The sequence below is a fragment of the Moschus berezovskii genome, chromosome 8, assembly GCF_049115385.1.
Source record: "Moschus berezovskii isolate FMDL1 chromosome 8, NW_MosBer_1.0, whole genome shotgun sequence".
NCBI classification, from domain to species: domain Eukaryota; kingdom Metazoa; phylum Chordata; class Mammalia; order Artiodactyla; family Moschidae; genus Moschus; species Moschus berezovskii.
The window spans coordinates 73474317-73494100 of NC_142467.1; the positions used below are offsets into that span (position 1 = coordinate 73474317).

General features: G+C 54.3%; 2 protein-coding genes across 6 annotated transcripts in view; both read left to right on the forward strand.

The window, feature by feature from the left end:
• FAM193B (family with sequence similarity 193 member B) overlaps positions 1 to 9521 on the forward strand; it is a 31205-nt gene extending 21684 nt beyond the window's left edge. For all 5 annotated transcript variants that reach the window (XM_055429155.2, XM_055429157.2, XM_055429156.2 and 2 more), the window contains 4 exons: positions 5250 to 6273; positions 6424 to 6499; positions 7239 to 7336; positions 9132 to 9521. In XM_055429155.2, the coding sequence (XP_055285130.2) occupies positions 5250 to 6273; positions 6424 to 6499; positions 7239 to 7335 (1197 nt within the window). In that variant the 3' untranslated portion in view covers position 7336; positions 9132 to 9521. The remainder of the gene's footprint in view (positions 1 to 5249; positions 6274 to 6423; positions 6500 to 7238; positions 7337 to 9131) is intronic.
• A 3556-nt stretch (positions 9522 to 13077) lies between these two features.
• DDX41 (DEAD-box helicase 41) lies at positions 13078 to 18782 on the forward strand. The gene is made up of 17 exons (XM_055430924.2): positions 13078 to 13225; positions 13308 to 13418; positions 13689 to 13848; positions 13929 to 14003; positions 14128 to 14188; positions 14312 to 14448; positions 15228 to 15300; positions 15403 to 15556; positions 15639 to 15775; positions 16592 to 16754; positions 16897 to 17028; positions 17281 to 17352; positions 17459 to 17555; positions 17693 to 17842; positions 17927 to 17998; positions 18111 to 18221; positions 18394 to 18782. Exons 1-17 carry the CDS (start codon positions 13199 to 13201, stop codon positions 18528 to 18530), a joined length of 1869 nt encoding a protein of 622 aa, XP_055286899.1. The 5' UTR covers positions 13078 to 13198; the 3' UTR covers positions 18531 to 18782.
• Positions 18783 to 19784: the final 1002 nt, after the last annotated feature.

Genomic DNA, 19784 nt, shown 5'->3' on the forward strand with positions numbered 1-19784 from the left:
CACGCAATGCACCCATCAGATGTGCTTCCCAAGATGCCTGTGTAGCAATATGGAAGGTAGCCTGAAGCAGTGATACTCCAGGCCAGAGAACTGAAAGCTAGGGGAGAGGTGATCGATCGTGGGCCTGGAGCAGGGGAGCTGGAGTTTTCAGAGGAGGCAGGTCATCTCTTGATTTCACAACAAGGAGATGATAGAGTCAGGGATACCTCCGAGGTGTTTGCCAGGGTGGCCGACAGGATGGCATGCTTTACTGAGCACAGGTGGAATTGGCAGAAGACAGTAAATTCAGTTGGGGCACAGTGACTCGGAGATTCTCATGAGAGGTCCGAGTGGAGATGGCGATGTGGGCCTGGGAGTTGCTGGCATGGAGATGTAATTGAAGCCATGGGAATGACCCATGCTGAGGACTGAGTGAACTCCTCCCAGAAGGCCGAGGACAGAACCAGGGGAGCAGCAGAGCTTGATGGCTCGTCCCCTGCCGCCTCATTACCTCTTAGCCTGCCTGCCCCCAGCTGTGCCTGCACAGTGCCACACTCAGAGCTCAGCAGCTGAAGAGAATGGGTTTGACAGCCAGCTAGCTCCAGGTCCTGGGTGGTCAAACAGCCCTGGTGCTCTGGAAAACAGCAATGCTTCTCCATCTTTTCCAGCCCAAAGGACAAACCAGGACCCCTTCCCTGCATCCTGAAGTAGTAAACCAAAGGGTCTCACCACTGCCTTCAGAAAATGGTCGGCATTTGCTGTCTCCCTGCCAGCATTGCCTGGCCACACGTGTGCAGTGGGCAGAAGTGGTCTCTCTCTTGCCTTTGCTGGCCTCCCGAGGCTGTGGTTCCAGTTAGGTCCCAGGGAACACACTTCACAGTTCCCAGACCTGGTATGATTTTCATAAATTTCTGCCTGGATATCCTTTCTCCTTCACCTCTGCCTCCTTTTCCTTCTAAAAACCTCCTCCCAAGCCCAGTTCAGATATTTCCTCCTTCACAGTCTTCCCTCAGGTCACCTCCACTGTGCTGTGGCTGCACCTCGCACATCTCTAGTCTGCCATTTATCATTCTCTATTCACAGCTCAGAAACTGCCTGCATGCACAGCTCCCATCTCCACCACCCAGTCTAGATTCCAGGATACAACACAGAGTAGGCAGTTCTGATGTCCTGTAACTAGCGATCATGGTCATTATCTGTTTATACATCAGCCGCCTCCACAGTACCGCTCCGTCACCTCCCAGACTTAACTACAATCCACCGAAAACACAGCTTCTTCCACGAAAGCCATCCACCCACTACCCACCTGGGGAGAGAGAAAGCTGGGTATTTTTGTGTTCCCTCATACCATTTCCAGACCATGACTCTTCAATGTCCTAACCCTCGCTCCTTTGAAACCGACCCTGGGGCTGTCCTCTGTAGCCCCCCACCACTGCTGTTCGTCCGCTGAAGGCTGTCGCCTGTCTCCCTGTCTCAGACCAGCTGAGAGCCCTTGCGTGTCACTCATTCACTCTCCTACCAGTCCTCAGCTCCTCCTTGTCCTTCCATTTTACCGCCTTAGAAAAACCACAGTCCTGGGCTCAGCCCCAGCCTGACTCTCTCCTACACCTTGAGGAAGGTGCTAGATTGTATCTGTCTTTGGCACCCTGGCCAAGTAGTCTCCCACCTGCCTGAGTCCCCACTTTGATGTTCTCTAGTCTTCTGACTCCTCATCACTTCCATTCACCCCACCCAGCCCCTTTGTTAGACTTCCATTCTGCTCCAGCTGCCAGGCTCTCCCCACCCCCTGTTTCAACAAGGATTAAAAGCCAGTGGAGGGGCACTGTCCTGCAGAGTTCCTTCTTGCATTTCCTACCTAAAGCCTGTGCTGTCCTTCTTGCCTCCTCAGTCTAATAGCACTTCCTGCTGTGTGGCTCCAGCCTCTCTCTGTGCCCAGTACTCCGTTTTTTGAAAGCAAACTGTCCTTTGAGCGTACAGCCTCTCTTAACCACCCCAGTCTCTTTCCTCATCACACAAAAGTGTCATCTGCATTTACTCCTGTCAGCTCAACCCCCAACTCCTCCATAGAGCCACTACTGACTTCTTCGTCGCCAAATCATTTTCTCCTGTTCCATCTTCTTTTCCGCTGGGGAGCATCTCACCCTTTGTTCTCTTTTTCAAACACTGTTTTCTTTGGCCCCTCCAACCTCAGTCAAGTGGGGGCAGGGAAAGGGAAAGGGGTGGCCACATTCTCTACATTTCTCGCTTCCTCTCTGCCCTCTGCCCTGTCTCCTTTGTGAGCACGTCTTCCTCTGCCTGGCCCTCCCCCTTAAAGACAGCTCCCTGGGAGAGAGCCATCTAGCCAGTGTTTCCTCCCAGGTCATTATGTCTTCTGTTTCCCCCTGCGCTTCACAGTGACACGTCCTGCCACTGGTGGGTACCTCCTCACAGACATTCCCCAGGTACCCAAACTCAGCGTATCCCAAACTGAGCTTGTCACCGTTCTCCAAAAGAGCCCACTTTTCCTTCTGCGTTGTCTGTCTAGTTAATAGCACCACCATCCACCCAGTTGCCTCAACCAGAACCCCAGATGCCATCTGGGGAGGACCGCATCATGGTGATGGGGAGCAGCAGGCCTTGCAATTGGACCAGTTTGAAACCCGGCTCTGCCACACTTGCTATATGACTTTGGGCAAATCACTTAACCTCTAAGCCTCAGTTTCTTCCTCCATAAAATGAGAATAACGGTAGAACCCAAAATTCAAGGCTTTTGCGAGAATGAAATGGAGTGATGCACAGAAAGGTTGGGCAGAGTGAACAGAGTAGTTGCAGAAACAGTAGTGATGGTTGATAATGTTTTCACGACTCATCTTGTTCTCTCACCTACCCGTCACCGAACAGTCCCGGCCATGTGACCCCCTCCAGTAGCTCACACCATCCGCTTCTTTCCACCCTACTGGCACTGTTTAAAAAGCCTTCAGTGACTGAACATTGCCCATAGGCTCAAATCTAGGATCAAATATAGCCTGCGGGGCTCTTGAGAATCTAGCCCTTGCTTAGCTTGCCAGCTTCATCTCTCAGTGTGCCCCTGTGGCCTTCCTGCCCACTCTACTCCACCCAAAAGAAATCTGTGCTCCAGCTGTCCTTCTAACTATTTGCATTCCCTAAATATTCTGCATGTTCCCATTTCCCAGCCTTTCTTCTACTTTTTATCTAAAATATGTTTGTCTCACACTTCCCAGAATAATCCCACTTACTGTGCTCAGTGAGGTATTGCCTCCTCTGGGAAGCACCTCCTGATGGCCCAGTGTGGGTCCCCAGAGCACCCTGTGCTTTTTCCCCTGTCACTTTTCACACTGTCACTCAGAATTAAACAGCCTGTTTGCACATCCATCTCCCCCAGCAGACTCAAATCAGTGAACAGAGAGTTCCCAGAGCCCAGCCCAGTGCCTCATATAAGAGTCACAGGTCAAGAAATGATTGTCAAATGATGCTGAAAAACATAAGAACTTCTGAAGATCACCCTTGAGTATGCTTTCCTGACTCACCACTTAACTAGAATGTTATCTTGGATCAGTTCCTTAACTCTCCAAAGTCAAGTTTCCTCATCTATAAACTGAGGATAATGACACAGCAAGGGCAGTTGTGGGGATTAAATGAGGCAACATGGAAGGTACCAGGCTTTTGGTACATAGCAGAAATGTGTGGTTCCATGCTTTTTCCTTCTCTCGTTACAAAACTATACATGATTCCACATTGTTCCCTCTACACCAGTCGTTTCACACTTGTATAGCAGCAAAAGTCCTTTCTGCAATTGGAATTGTCCTCAGGCCCTCAATTCCTAACAAATGAAAACAGTTGTTCTGACACAGAGGAAGAGCAAAGTGAAGGGCCTTCCAGTTCTTTGTCCATCGCCATGGCCTCAGAACTCTACCTGTAGCCCTGAACTCCACGGCTTACAGCTGCTCCAGACTTGAGTTTCTTTCTCACCTGAGCACCACTGTGCCAGGGCACAACCTGATTATTGCCCAGGGAAGAGGACACACCCACTGAGGCGTCCTCATGATGACCCTGTGAGATATGCAGGTTGGTGGTTTTTCTCCCAGATTTATAAATGGAGATCGTAAGGTTCAGGGAGAATAAGTGATTTGTCCAAGGTCCCACAGTTGTGGTCCTAGTCAGCAATAGAACCAGCCTGTTAAAAAGATGAAAGAATAAATGTATGCCCCCTGGGGCAGAGGATCACCCTCCTTAAGTTGACATTGTGGTGGCAAGCCCTCTTCTCACATAACTTTTCCTGTTCCTCCCCCTCCATTCCCAAATCAGCTGTAAATAGGTGAGACAGTGAAGTCATCTGGCCCCTAGCACACCACTACCACCTCATTCCCATTGGCTTTTGAAAACTGTCTCCTGTCTCCCTGTAAAGGCCCCCTCAGCCTGCTGGTGCCTTGAGGTTGGGCAGAGCTAGTGCCAGAGGTTAGGGGTGGGGTGACTCAGAGCCCACAGACTTGCTTTCACTCTCCCGATCTGACTGTCGATGCTGAGTGGCTGAGTCCAACCTCCCTCAGACTCCTGGTCCTCACCTGGGCAAAGGGGCTGCTTTTACATCTTGCTGTGGGGCCCCTTGTCTGCCACTGGGCATGTTTTAGGTGTGCCCTTGATTCCTTGAGGCCAACTAAGCAGTGAGTAGCCTTCTTATGGGAACTTGGTCCTCTCCAGTAGCACCCACAGGGAGCCTCAGGAGGGCACACACATTTCCCAGCCACCCAGAACAGTGTGGTCTACCATGGTATCTCACAGCCCCACATCTTCCTTGAAAGACCTGCATGTTGTCATGGCTGTTTTTCTCCTGCCACCTGCAGAATTGGAGAGAATGCCTCCGTAGTAGCAATTTTCCTTACACGTGTCCCCACTTTGGTCTTCACTTCAGAATTACTGTCCCCATTTTCAGATGAGTCCACTGAGACTCAGCAAGTGAGTGAATTGCTTAAGCTTATGCCTGGGAGGGAGATTCTATCCCTTTTGAGATCCTCTAACCTTTTTAGGCCCTAGGACTGATTCTAGGGCCCTGGATGAACAAGCTGTAAAAATCCTACCCTCTATTGGTGTAACTGCCTCCATCCCCGTGACATGTACCTGTCCGATTGCATTTCATCCTTGTTACTGTAGGATTGCCAGGCCCTGCTTCTCGCCAGTTAGTGGCAAAGCTGGGCTGGAGGCAGACGTGTCAGGTGTCACATTGTGCCTGGCAGCTGCCAAGCCCCTGCTGAAACTGCCTCTTGTCTTGGCAGGAAAAAGAGAAGGCCCAGTTGGCAGCGGAAGCTCTGAAGCAAGCAAATCGTAGTGTTTCTGGAAGCCGGGAGCTGAGGCCTGCCAGGGAGAGTCTTTTGGGGTGGCCCGATCGGGAGCTGGATCGGGTCAACAGCTTTCTGAACAGCCGCCTACAGGAGATCAAGAACACTGTCAAGGACTCCATCTGTGCCAGCTTCAGTGTGTGTGAGCTCAGCGCGGACAGCAATGGCTTCTCTAAGGAAGGGGCCACTGAGCCAAAACTTCAGAATCTAGCCCCCTCAAACCCCAGTGGCTCCTCAGAGCAAAGGCCTGACATTAACCTTGACCTGTCCCCTTTGACTTTGGGCTCCCCTCAGAACCATATGTTGCAAGCTCCAGGAGAGCCAGCCCCACCATGGGCAGAAATGAGAAGTCCCCACCCACCATGGACAGAGGTCAAGAGCCCCCCTCCTGGTATCATCCCTGAGAATGGGCTAGTGAGGAGACTCAACACCGTGCCCAACCTTTCCCGGATGATCTGGGTCAAGACACCCAAGCCAGGTAACCCTAACTCTGAGGAGCCAAGCATAAAGGAGGCCCCTGGTTGCAAGCAGGAGCTGCCTGAGCCTGCGGCTTCAGGTGGGAAGCCACGGAAGGGCAAGAGACAGGGTAGTCAGGCCAAGAAGAGTGAGGTGAGCCCAGCTTCCCAGTCCCCAGCTTGCCTTGAGACTCCCAGTGCCAAGGGCCAGACCCCTAGCCCCAAGCAGTCAAACAAGGCCCCAGAGCCTCCCAGAGTGGACAGCTGTGCTGAAGCTGGAGAAGGGAGCCAGGGGACCCGACCAGGACCAGGCTGGGCTGACAGCCCCAAAGCTGACAAGGAGAAGGGCAGCTCCTGGCGGAGCTGGCCAGGTGAAGCCAAGGCACAGCCTCTGGAGCAGGAGTCTGTACAGCCCCCAGGCCCAGCAAGGCCACAGAGCTTGCAACAGGGCAAGGGCCGCAGCCGCCGGAGCCGCAACAAACAGGAGAAGTCAGCCTCCTCCTTGGGTGAGTGCACCAGGAACTGACTGACTGATCGACCCCCACCCAGCCAGGCCATGGGGTGGAGGGCAGCCCTTACATGTGAGCAGCATTGCCCCAGGATCGTGACCCAGAGGCTGCTGTGAGCACTGAGCCTTCCTGGCTATGTCTTCCTAGACGATGTGTTCCTGCCCAAGGACATGGATGGGGTGGAGATGGATGAGACTGACCGGGAGGTGGAATACTTCAAGAGGTAGGTGTGAGGCTGCCTGCTCTCCCATTCGTGGTGGACTCTAGCCCCTCCACCCCGCCCCAGGTAGGGACACAGGTAGCCAGGATGGATCATCTGGGAAGGTGCAAGGGACTGGGAGCAGGAGGGATGTCAGGCCCCAAGAACGAGGGCTTTCTGCAGTTTCATTCACCTGCATTTCTCTGCTCTTGCCTGGGTTGAGTTTTGGGGGCAGAGTCTTGTCTAGGTTGGGGGAGAGAGCCATATACATATCATCCAGTGATAAGAGCTATTAGGGGAGTAAAGGCATGGGGCTAGGGCCTAGGAATGGCCAAGCTGAAGGATGGGGTGGCCAGGGCAGCCCTCCCCAAAGAGGCGGTAACCAGACTGAAACCTGAGGAACAGGAATGGGTGGGCCAGGTAAAATGAAAAGAGTTTGAGGGCAGGAGAAATACATCATCCTGGGAGGAACAGAAGGCATCCCAGTTTAGCTAGAGTAAAATCCAGGGTGAGGAGGCCGGCTGTATGCTAAGGCACGTCACTCTCTTCACATACTGCCCCTTAGGCGTGTGGGCACCTCATCGGGCAGCCCCATACTGTTGGACCCAAACACCTGGGAGTCCGAGGGCTTGTACAGAGCTGACCTGGTTTCCTTAGTGGCCAGGGCTCACAGATCTGGAAGCAGGTCCAGTGGGGAGAAGAGAGAACCTCTTGATTGTGGCCCCATCCCACCCCCTGCCTGGGCATCTCCCAAACCCGACAGGTTCTGTCTGGATTCTGCAAAGCAGACACGTCAGAAAGTTGCTGTGAATTGGACCAACTTCAGCCTCAAGAAAACCACTCCCAGCACAGCTCAGTGAGGTATCGAGACCCCCTCAAGTGTTGTGTGCACCCCTTCTTCCCATGCTCTGCCACCTTTTGTGCCACTGCCAGACCATTTCATGCTTTGGGGCACAGGGGGTTGAACTAGGTACTTTGCCGGCCCCGTCTCCTCTCCTGAGAGCCCTCCTGTCCCTGTTCCTGAAGGGCCCTTCCAGCAGTGCCATCCCCCGGGGTGTCATTGCCAGGCCTCTAACTTCCCTCACTAGCTGCCTCCCAAAGTGCCCAGGGGGCCATGGGCCTTAGAGGGCTGCCCCCACCCCTGACATCAGCCTCAGGGTTGAATCTCATTGGCCTGGCCTGGCTCCTCCGTGCAGGCTACCAAGGTGCTTCCCAGCTGAAGCTATGCAAAACAGATCCAGCCCTAAGAGAACAGTGAGGGCAGTCCCGCTAGACCAAGGCCATAGAGGCAAGGCCTCATTTAGGCATAGAGGCTAGATGAGGCCTCTTCCTCAAACAGGATGGGTTCCATGAGGAAACCAGTACTGAAGCTCCCTCCTGGAAGAAGAGCCTAACCCCCACCTGGGCTCTGGCCTCCCCTCCCAGCCACCTGCACAGGTCTTTTTATCTGAAATATTGACATATCAGATGTTGTTCCAGGCTGAAAACAGAAAACTGAGAAGGCAGTGAGCTGGGAACCCCCAGGGCAGAAGAGAAGACTGATTGGCTGGCAGGCCTTGGTCCTGGACTTGGGGCTTAACGGCTGTACAGTGCCATAGTTCACCCTAAGATGCGTGCCCAGGGCCGGGCCTCTTTAGGCTGGCAAGCATACAGCTGCCTTTGAGGCAATAGGGAGCTGGGGCAGGTGGGCTGAGCTCACCCTTCAGGAGGACGTCCTCTTTTGTCCCTCCTTCTCCCAGTGCCAGGGCAGCAGACTTCTTGGATCCTTGACTGAGTCCCTGAGTCCCCTTTTGAGTCAGGATCCCCCCGACCCTTGACACTAGCCTCTGCTTCCCAGGGGCAGCCTTCAGGGCTGGGTTCCCTGGAGGCTGGTCACGTTTGTACTAACCCAGAGTCAGGACAGTCCTCAGACTCGCCTCAGCTCCTCTGCTCTGTGGGCCTGGGCTCGGGCTCCCTGATCCTTTGTCATAGTATGTCCATGCTCCCCAGGAGCTTCTGCCAGGGTCAGGGTGCCATCCTGCCTTTCTTCACCACCTCCACAGGAGCTACCAGAACTCGAGGCACCTTCATCTGTTGCCCCTTTTGAGAGAAAACAAGTCACATTGCCTTCCCCAGCCCAGTGCCCCTGTCATGTAGGAAACCTCATTCAGCCATCTTCTCTCACTCCCTCTTGACTGATCTCTTTCTCAAGATGGGGGTATTCCCCACCAATAAATGCCCTCCTTTGACCTTCTCCACCCTTCTCGTAGACTTGATTGTGAGCCCTGAGTGTGTGAGAGAGCACTGCTGGTGCAGGCTGGGGATCCAGCCTGGGCCAGGCACCTGGAGCCTGAGGCGGGAGTCTGAGAGCATAGGTGACCTGTCCACAGTCAACAGGAGAGGCTGGGCTCTTCCTCCACCCTGGCCTACAGCAGGGGGCTCTGGGTTCCTCAAGAGTTGTCCTCATTCCTTGAGATTTAGGATGCTGTTCAATGGGGTGGGGGTTCTGTCTTAACCTTCATTCCCTGCTGGAGGTGATGGGGAAAGTCTGTTCCGGACAGAAACAGCAGGCAACTGTCCCTGCCTCCATGGGGACCTGCAGAGACTCGGAGCCAGCACAGGAAGGCTGCCGCGGGGCCGCTTCTCACCATGTGGCCATACTCTTCTGTTTCCTCAGCCCCTGCCAGAACCAGCTTCTTAAGGGTGTCCTGAGACCCCAACTGCCAGCCGAAGGTCTACAGTTTTCTCCATCACATCCCCGCCTACCTGCCCAAGACCCCACTCCCCGCTCCACCATCCCGGACCAACCAAAAGCTGAATAGATGCTGTTCGTGCTGGGGCCCCTCAGGACCTCCGCAGAGCCGCTTCCTGGTGCTACGCAGCCTCCACACTCAGAGCCTGGGGGCTGGGCTGGCCTGTGGGCTTGGGGGCTGATGGTACTGCTGGCCCAACACTGCTCTTTCTGTGTTTGTTTTTTTGTTTTTGTTTTACTTGTTTTTCAATTCTTTACTTTTGATACTGTGAAAATCTTTCCTGCCGAAAGATAAAGCAACATTTGGACACAGAGTCGGTGTGTTGATTGACGGTTTACTCATCTGGGTGGGGTGTGAGGGTGAAGGATGTACTCAGAGGCATTGCAGTCTGCCTTAGTCATTAACCTTCCTGAGCGTGTGCTACCTCAAGAGGTTGGCATCGATTCCACTTAATTTTGTCAGCAATGCTAAGTGGAACTATTAGCCCATTTTACGGATGAGGAATTAAACCCAAGACCACAAAGAGACTCTACTGAGCTCAGTTTGGCCAACTAGGATCCCAGGTGGTACAGTGGTAAAGACTCTCCCTGCTGGTGCAGGAGATGCAAGAGACTCAGGTTTGATCCCTAGGTCAGGAAGATCCCTGGAGCAGGAAATGGCAACCTGCTCCAGTATTCTTTTTTTTTAATAGAAGGATAATTGCTTTACAGACTTTTGTTGTTTTCTGTCAAACATCAACATGATCCAGTATTCTATAACTGGAAAACTCCATGGATAGAGGAGCCTGGTGGGCTACAGTCCACTGGGTCTCAAAGAGTCAGACATGACAGCGCACATACACACATGATTAAAGCATAGGTCTGTGTGACGGTAGCATCTGTGCCATGTCATCCTGTTAATACGACTCCATTATGGAAACCCTGAGCAATTCCTTCCCCGCACTATGTCTCAGATTCCTTCCCTCCAAGGTGATGGGTGAGTTGGAGGGGTAGGACTTGGTCTCTGCGCAGCTAATGTGAGAAGGTATCAGAAAGTCTTGAGGCCTTTGTGGATTGTCTGTGTCCCTCAGCCTGGGGATGATTGAAGTCGTCAGGGAAAGTTGGGGGTAAAAGTAAAGATGGGAGTTTTATAAGTTGGATCTGAGTTTACAATGGGCATGGATGTATAGCCAAAGTACTTGAGTGTTAAGAATGAACTCTTGTGTAAAGCAAACTACCTCATCCTTTGCTCCCCATCACGGATCTTATCTTGTTTGTGAATTCAGACTTGAATAGTTTTGCCAGAAATCCCTCACACACACTTTTGTCCCAAACCCTCACCTCCAATGTCATTTTCTCTACTAGAACAGCTCTTAGCTTGTGCTCATGTGGGGAGTGACAATGGCAGCAGCTACACCTTCACCAACAGGTCTTTGTGGAGTGTTGGGACCAGGATCCAAAACCACTCCCTCCTTCCCCACCAGGTTGAATCCTTCCCCACCTTGCAACATACACACACACTGGGCTAGCAGTACCACTTCTTCCAAAGAGATGAAACAGCATTGACCACAGGCTCACAATTCTTGGTCCGTTGGCCAGTCCTCAAGGAAGTGCGGCCACTTTTCTGTGAAACCTTTCTTTGTATGTTTATCACCTGTGCGTCTTGCCTTCAACTTTTACACTGGGATCCTGCTCTGCAACTGAATTGTCACAGCTATGAAAAATTCTGCTTCATCTGCAGAGTTGCAGATCTGATCAAGCAGCTGCTTTACCCACAGAGAGTGAAAGTCACTCAGCCATGTCTGACTCTATGACCCCATGGACTGTATACCAGAGTGGGTTGCCATGCCCTCCTCCAGGGGATTGAACCCACCCAGAGATTGAACCCAGGTCTCCCACATTGTAGGCAGATTCTTTACCAGCTAAGCCACAAGGGAAGCCCAAGAATACTGGAGTGGGTAGCCTATCCTCCAGCGGATCTTCCCAACTCAGGAATTGAACTGGGGTCTCCTGCATTGCAGGTAGATTCTTTACCAACTGAGCTATCAGAGAAGACCTTTCCCACAGAAAAAGAGCTCTGTGAATGGTGTTCAGGGTTGTTCAAGCCTGACTCCTGCCTCTGGCACACTCCAGCCGTACCTGATAACCTCAGTCTCCAGCTAGGTCTGGCACCCTCAGGGCTCCCGACTTTCACTCACTTGTTTCCCTCTTCGAAATAACACTTTCTTATGAATACCACCTAATCCTTCACATTCCAGCTGAGAAGCCACGTTTTTACAGTTTGCTCTGTGTGTGTGTAAGTCACTCAGTGGTGTCCAACTCTGCGATTCCATGGACTGTAGCCTGACAGGTTCCTCTGTCCATGAAATTCTCCAGGCAAGAATACTGGAGTGGGTTGCCATTTCCCTGCCTTTATGCTAATTCCAAAAGTGGTACTTTGTGTGTCTTAGGAGAGTTCTTAAGACAAGTTATCTCTCTTCACCTAATCTCTTTGGGCTTCCCTGGTGGCTTATATGGTGAAGAATCTGCCTGTAATACAGGAGACCCGGGTCCAATCCCTGGGTCGGGAAGTTCCCCAGAGAAAATGGCAACCCACTCCAGTATTCATGACTGGAGAATTCCATGGACAGAGGAGCATGGAGGGCTACAGCCAGCAATATTGCGAAAGAGGTGGATATGACTGAACGACTAACACTTTGACACTGTGCACAATGTCCAGCACACACTCTTAACATACAAAGGAAGAAAAGAACAGCACTTGGACTGCAAGGAGATCCAACCAGTCCATTCTAAAGGAGATCAGTCCTGGGTGTTTGTTGGAAGGACTGATGCTGAAGCTGAAACTGCAATACTTTGGCCACCTCATGCGAAGAGTTGACCCACTGGAAAAGACCCTGATGCTGGGAGTGATTGGGGGCAGGAGAAAGGGACGACAGAGGATGAGATGGCTGGATGGCATCACCAACTCGATGGACATGAGTTTGAGTGAACTCCGAGAGTTGGTTATGGACAGGGAGGCCTGGCGTGCTGTGATTCATGGGGTCGCAAAGAGTCAGACAGGACTGAGTGACTGAACTGAACTGAACCTATCCTCTTTAAAAGTTGAAATTATCCTGACAGTCAGCCCTGCACACTCTGGGTCTACCTTTCCAGGCTTAACTCGGACTACCCTACCCTACACAGGCCACATCTCTTTGTTCACTGAGAAACTTGGGCATGGCCAGAACTTGACTTCTGCTAGACCCTCTATCAGGAAGCCTCTCCTTCTCCTGCCCTCCCACCAGCTGAGATTCCTCACTTCCCTATAACTTCAGATCCAGGTCTCCTCGAAGTCTTCTTTGGTTTTCCAGTTACTCTCTCAGCTCTATTATGGCATTTACAATAATAATCGTTTGCGTACATATACAGGCCCTCAGTTTAAAACCACAGTCATCATTTTGTTTATCTCGCCAGTCTGAACATAGGCGTTTCACACAGATAACACCAGCAGTTTTCTCATCAGTCAGTTTACTCTGCAAGCCCCATCCTGCCCTGCCTGCCTTGCCGACGCGGGTTAATAGGAGCTGGATAGAGTCCGCGCCGGGATCCCAGCTAGCCTGGTCTCTGAGCTTCCCAACCACGAGAGGGCGCAGTGTCCACTAGCGGGGCGTGCCGAGTGACGTCACGCCCTGGGCGAGGCTGGGCAGCCGGCAGGCCGCCCTCTTCGGGAACGGCAGTTTCCACGCTTCTGCCCGGCTCGGTTTGAGCTTTTAGCGCGTGCTCGAAATTCTGCAGAGTCACACAATGCCTTGCCTGACACTTTCGCCCTCAGCCCCGGCAACAGCTGCGTAGCCGCCTACAGTGGGCGGGGACACCGCACCGCACGACCGACGCTCAGGAGAAAATTTGTCCTTCTGCGCGATCCGGCACTCAGAGGTCGTTGCTAGGTGCCGACGTCCGCTTCCTTATATCTGATTGGGCCTCACCATAGGTGGGGCGGGGTTTTAGTGTGGTGCGCATGCGTGCAGCAAAGGATGGCGGAATCGGAACCTGAGCGGAAGGTTGGAGAGAGGTTGGGGTCCGCGCGGGTGGAGAGCGAAGGTAAAGGCCGGGGGTCTAGGTCTGACTCGTGTGTGTCTGCAGCGGGCTCGCAGCGACGAGGCGACTGCCACAGGAAGCCGCTCCGAGGCAGAGGATGAGGACGACGAGGACTACGTGCCATACGTGCCGTTGCGACAGCGGCGGCAACTGCTGGTGAGGGCCGTGGGTCGCGAGAAGAGTGAGGGCAGATGGGGGTTTAGCGATGCGATGGGGGGTGGTCCTGGGTCCGCAGAGTGAGGTGTCAGTACGCGGGAGCGTGCCCAGGCAGACGAGGAACTGACAATCTCATCTGAGAAGTGGGGCAGCTCTGCGCCTCCGAGCACAGGAACCTGTCCCAAAAGCCAGGATCCTGACTCAGGCCCCCGGGCCCGATGCCCCGCTTTGCGTTGGGCTTGGCTCTGAGGGGCACTGGTGGAACCTCAGCTCCAGAAGCTGCTGCAGCGAAGACGCAAGGGAGCTGCGGAAGAGGAGCAGCAGGACAGCGGCAGCGAGCCCCGAGGAGATGAGGACGACATCCCGTTGGGTCCTCAGTCCAACGTCAGCCTCTTGGATCAGCACCAGCATCTCAAAGAGAAGGCTGAAGGTGGGCTGGGCAGCAGACCGAAGGCTCAGTGTGGCGCACTGCTTTGTTGTCTCTCTGACACCTTCTGCTGCTTTTTTCAGCCCGCAAGGAGTCTGCCAAAGAGAAGCAGCTGAAGGAAGAGGAGAAGATCCTGGAGAGTGTGGCCGAAGGTCGAGGTATGGCTGTAGCCAGGGCAGAGGAGGTGAACTGAGCCTCCTCCCTCAACCCCAGGCATGTTCCATTTCAAGGCCTGGCCTCTGGGAAGCAGGAGCCAGCCTTGAGCCACATCTGTTTCCTCAGCTTTGATGTCAGTGAAGGAAATGGCTAAGGGAATCACATATGACGATCCAATCAAAACTAGGTACGTCTTTCCTGTCTGCAGTTGGTTCCTCTTACTTGGGTTGGTAGGCGGCTGAGACTGGAAGGGACACCGCAAAGCCAGGTGTGCCCAGGGGCTGCCTTGACCCTTGTCACCCACCCACAGTTGGACACCACCCCGTTACGTCCTGAGTATGTCTGAAGAGCGGCATGAACGTGTCCGGAAGAAGTACCACATCTTGGTGGAAGGCGATGGCATCCCACCGCCCATTAAGAGCTTCAAGGAAATGAAATTTCCTGCAGGTACCTGGGAGTCGGAAGCACCAGCATATTATATGCGAACAGGCTGTGCTGGGTCTTTTGTTCCTGCGCACAGGCTTTCTCTAGTTGGAGCCGGCAGGCGCTACTCTGTTGTGGTGCACAGGCTTCTCATTGCGGAGCTTCTCTTGTTGTGGAGCATGGGCTCCAGGCACTCAGGCTTCAGTAGTTGCAGCACACGGGGTCAGAAGTTCCGGTGTGCGGGCTTCATTGGTTGTGGCACGCAGGCTCAGTAGTTGTGGCACCCAGGCTTTAGTCCCACAGCATTGGAATCTTCCCACACCAGGGGTCGAACCCACGCCCCCTGCATCGGCAGGCAGATTTTTATCCACTGTACCCCCAGGGAAGTCTGCAGTACTACGTTGTGATCATGAAACATGCACCACATTTTGATAGTGAAACATCTGTGAGGTTGCATCCTAGGCCCCCACAGAAATCCAGAAGCTGCTGCATCAGGTCTAGTCAGTGGAGAAGGAGAAATTCGTCTTTATGCTTCTTTTTAAGTCATTGAGCTGTTCATATTTTGTAACCTCTGCCTTTAGGGAGCTTTGGCGGGCAAGTGATGACGGCCTTAAACAGAACTGGGTGTGAATCCTGCCTCCGCTTAGCCTAGAAGCCTTGGACAAGTTTGCGTGTCTGTCTTTCTGTCTGTCTTAGTTTCATCATTTGTAACGTGAGGGGCATAGTGCGAATTTTACAGGTGTTAGGGACCTGTGTCTGTTATCCTGTGAAACACAAAAATGAAGCCAGGTTGTTTTCTGTAGCCATCCTGAGAGGCCTGAAGAAGAAGGGCATCCACCACCCAACACCCATTCAGATCCAGGGAATTCCCACCATGTGAGTGTAAACCTGATGGTCCTGGGGAGGAGCAGGCACTGGATGAGAAGCAGTCTTTGTTTTCCACCAAGCCTGACCCTCCGGCCTCTCTTCTCTCACCAGTCTCTCAGGCCGTGACATGATAGGCATAGCCTTTACCGGTTCAGGCAAGACACTGGTGTTCACTTTGCCTGTCATCATGTTCTGCCTGGAACAGGAGAAAAGGTTACCTTTCTCTAAGCGTGAAGGGCCCTATGGACTCATTATCTGCCCTTCGGTAAGAGAGGCTGGCCTGGAGGGCAGGGTGCACGAGGGAGGGAGCCACCTTCTGGTGCCAGCCACTGCCCCTATACCTGCAGCGGGAGCTGGCCCGACAGACCCACGGCATCCTGGAATACTACTGCCGCCTGCTGCAGGAAGACAGCTCACCACTCCTGCGCTGTGCCCTCTGCATCGGGGGCATGTCCGTCAAAGAGCAGATGGAGACCATCCGACAGTGAGTCTAAGTAACCCTGCCCCAAGGGCTTCCTTAGAACCCCTTGACAAGCCAAAAGACCCTTTGCTTTAGCTACTCAGCAGAGCCTTGCAGAGGCCGCCCATGGGCTCAGCCCTCAAGGAGCCCCCAGTCTAATGGGGAGGTGGGTTGGGCCAGAGGAAGGTGCTCAAGTATTCTGGGCCCACAGCAGATGGAACAGGGGTATCTGGGAGGTCAAGGAGTCAGGGCATTCCAGGTGGAAGGCAGAGAGGTGGAGGGCCTGGGGTGTCCAGGATGATCAGGGTTGTCCAGTGTGATCTATTAAGGAGGCTGAGGCTCTGGGGTGTGGCTGGGCCTGTGCCTTTTCCACACAGTGCAGTTCCTGACGGACATCACATCACTACATGTCCAGAGTTACAGACAGGCCAAACGCAGTCCCTGTTGCATAGGCATTGCTAGTTAGGGAAGATGCAAATGTGGAAAAGATGAGTTCAGTGTACCAGGAAGATGATCCCATTGAGGCCTACAAAGGGACCTGTGGAAGCACAAGCTGAAACTATCTGAAGATTCAGGTCAGCCCTCCTAGGGGCAGAGGAGTGATCAGGGGGATGGGTGTGTGAGGCAGAGGTGACCACATGGCTGGGGTCTAACAAAGAAGGCTACAGTGCTCTCCAGGAGAGCCTTGTTCTGTTTGGAGAGCAAGGTGGTGGCAGTGACAGGGAGGGACAAGCGAGGAGAAACAGGAAGGAGGCTGGAAGGCAGAGCAGGGTGGGCTGCCGGCCTCCCGGCAGGGTTGAACAAGCAGCTCGGCCCTCAGTGTCTGTCCTTGGTCCCCAGTGGTGTGCACATGATGGTGGCCACCCCCGGGCGCCTCATGGATCTGCTGCAGAAGAAGATGGTCAGCCTGGACATCTGTCGCTACCTGGCCCTGGACGAGGCTGACCGCATGATCGACATGGGCTTTGAGGGCGACATCCGCACTATCTTCTCCTACTTCAAGGTGCCCTTCCCCACCTGGCCGGGACTCCCGCCACTGTTCCCCCACCACACACACCGCATTCAACTCTTGAACGGCCCTGAGGCCCACCTGCTGTCCCAGCCGCTCAGCCTCCCCAGCCCCTACATGCCCACTTCTTCCTCAGGGCCAGCGACAGACCCTCCTCTTCAGCGCCACCATGCCTAAGAAAATTCAGAACTTTGCCAAGAGCGCCCTGGTAAAGCCTGTCACGATCAACGTGGGGCGTGCCGGGGCCGCCAGCCTGGATGTCATCCAGGTACCTCCTGGGCAGTCTCACCTGGGAGGGCGGGGTCTTCCAAGGCTCCCAGGAACTGATCAGAGCAGGGTGGGCACCAGGGGTTTCATTCACAGCCTCGGCCCTTAGCAGGAAGCCTTCTTATACTGCCCCGCCCTTGGCAAGAGGCTTCTGGTCACCTCTCAGCCAGGACGGGGGACCCATTCTCTGTGGCACGGCCAGGGCTGGTGAGCCTGTTCTCAGGACCACCTGACCTGATCCCTGTGGTGGCAGGAAGTGGAATACGTGAAGGAGGAAGCCAAGATGGTGTACCTGCTTGAGTGCCTGCAGAAGACACCACCGCCCGTGAGTGCTGCCAGCCAGGCTGGCTGGGGGGCAGCATTCAGGGGGAATGTCACAGGGAGCACCCAGGAATCAACCCCTGTGACCAGAGTTGGCTTTTTCCGGACAGGTGCTCATCTTTGCAGAGAAGAAAGCAGATGTGGACGCCATCCATGAGTACTTGCTGCTCAAGGGAGTGGAGGCTGTTGCCATCCATGGGGGCAAAGGTCAGGGTGGGATGTCCTACGCAGGGACCCCACTGCTGTAGCAGCCCTTCATCTATCCCTTCCCCTTCCTGGACAGCCTGCTGCTCCTCCCCAGACCACTGCTGTCGCTCTAACAGTTCCTGCCTGACCCTTTCCAGACCAGGAGGAACGGACCAAGGCTATCGAGGCATTCCGGGAGGGCAAGAAGGATGTCCTTGTGGCCACGGATGTAGCCTCCAAGGGCTTGGACTTCCCTGCCATCCAGCACGTCATCAATTATGACATGCCTGAGGAGATCGAGAACTATGGTGGGGTATTTGGGAGGCTGGGGTTGAGGGCTCGGCCCCAGCCCCTGGAGAGGGGGCCACATGCTCTGTTCCCTCTCTCTGCAGTGCACCGTATTGGCCGTACTGGGCGCTCAGGAAACACGGGCATCGCCACCACCTTCATCAACAAGGCCTGTGGTGAGTCTGCCACCGAGGCCGAGGCCATCTCCTGGGTCCTCCACCTGTGACCACTCAGGTTCTGGCTGCAGGGCCCAGGGTTGGACCTGAAGGCTCCCCACTATCCCCCCAGATGAGTCAGTGCTGATGGATCTCAAAGCCTTGCTGCTGGAGGCCAAGCAGAAGGTTCCACCCGTCCTGCAAGTCCTGCACTGTGGGGACGAATCCATGCTGGAGATTGGAGGTGATGCAGGGTGGAAGGACCCTAGTCCTGTGGGGGCAGTCGAGAACACCACGGAACAGTGCATACTGCCCCTTGGTGGACTGGGGGTCTGATGAGGGCCCAAGGTCTGGGGTACAGAGGCTGGCCCCATCGTCGTGCTGACCATCCCTCCCCTGGTACCCCACTCCCGCAGGAGAGCGTGGCTGTGCCTTCTGTGGGGGCCTGGGCCATCGGATCACGGACTGCCCCAAGCTCGAAGCCATGCAGACGAAGCAGGTTAGCAACATCGGCCGCAAGGACTACCTGGCCCACAGCTCCATGGACTTCTGAGCTGGTTGCCACCCCTCCTTCTCTGCGAGGGGCCTCTGTCCCTGGAGCTCCAGCCACCACCACCCCACCCCACCCCCAGCACACACACACACACACACACCCGCCCCGTGGACAAGAAGACCGCAACCTCGGCTCAGCTGGCCTGGGTTGGGCCAGGCTGGACCTGGCTGCCTGCTCCCATGCCCCCCAGAATTACTATTTTTGCTTCCCTTTACCCTAGCTGCCATTAAAGCACAAGCCTTTCTGGTCTCAGCCTCTGTGTTTGACCTTGTCTGCCCCGTGCTCCCTGGGCAGGCCTCACCCTCTGACCTCCAGCGCCCCTCTGACCTCCAGCGCCCCTCTGACCTCCAGCGCCCCTCTGACCTCCAGCGCCCCTCTGACCTCCAGCGCCCCTCTGAGGTGGGACCTTGGTATCTCCCACCACCACTGCCAAAACCTGCTGGTACTGAGCTGTGGAAGGAGCTGATTGCCTGGGGCTTCCTGTGAAGGCTTAGGGTAAATTTCCTCTATTGTGACTCAGAGAAGGACCACCCTGATAGACCAAAGGGAAATGGTTGGTTGGGGTTTCTGGTCTTTCTGGTTGGCTGTTACAACCTCCAGCCCTGCCCCAGCCTCCCTCTTCCTATCAGTGTGTACAGTTCCCTGGGGCTTCTAAGGCCCTTTGGAGACATCCTGTCTTAGGCCCCCTGCCCACACAGGCTCCCAGCAGGGAGGCCTCTGCTCTTTGCCAAGCAGGCAGCAAATGCCATAGGACTGCCATCTAGGCCACAGGCACCCGCTGACCCAACTGTGTGCTGGGCTCAGGACCCGGGTGAGCCAGACAGATGCCCTCTGGGAAGTTCACAAGTGAGTGGGATGGACAGATCAGCCGTGAATAAATGCAGGCTGCAGTCACGGGACTACTAGCAAATGGGCCAGGATTTCAGCGTCTTGCTAGGGGTAGATAGAAAAAAAAGCCCTGGTGGCAGCTCCTCTGTGCCAGACACTTCCTGTGCAAGGCCACATGCTTATCCCAGTGGGACAGCAGCTGCTAAAGCCATGTTTGTCACTTGGTGTGTGGCCTTGGGCAAATTACCTAATGTTTCTGAGTCTTGATTTCCTCATACATGAAATGGCAATGAGAATGCAAAGGACATGGTGTCTGAGGCTGCTGCGGCTCTTGGCTGCTTGGGCCATAATGGGCACAAAGCCAGGTGAATGAGGCCCTAGATTTCCTGCCTGAGAAACTACACAACCCACATGTGACCCCAAACA

Excerpts from the sequence above, each read along its gene's own strand:
- DDX41 (XM_055430924.2), top strand. The coding sequence starts at position 13,199 with ATGGCGGAATCGGAACCTGAGCGGAAG. Across the intron at positions 14,004-14,127 it reads GAGTGTGGCCGAAGGTCGAG|CTTTGATGTCAGTGAAGGAA; the intron begins GTATGGCTGTAG and ends CTGTTTCCTCAG. Across the intron at positions 15,776-16,591 it reads CAGATGGAGACCATCCGACA|TGGTGTGCACATGATGGTGG; the intron begins GTGAGTCTAAGT and ends CTTGGTCCCCAG.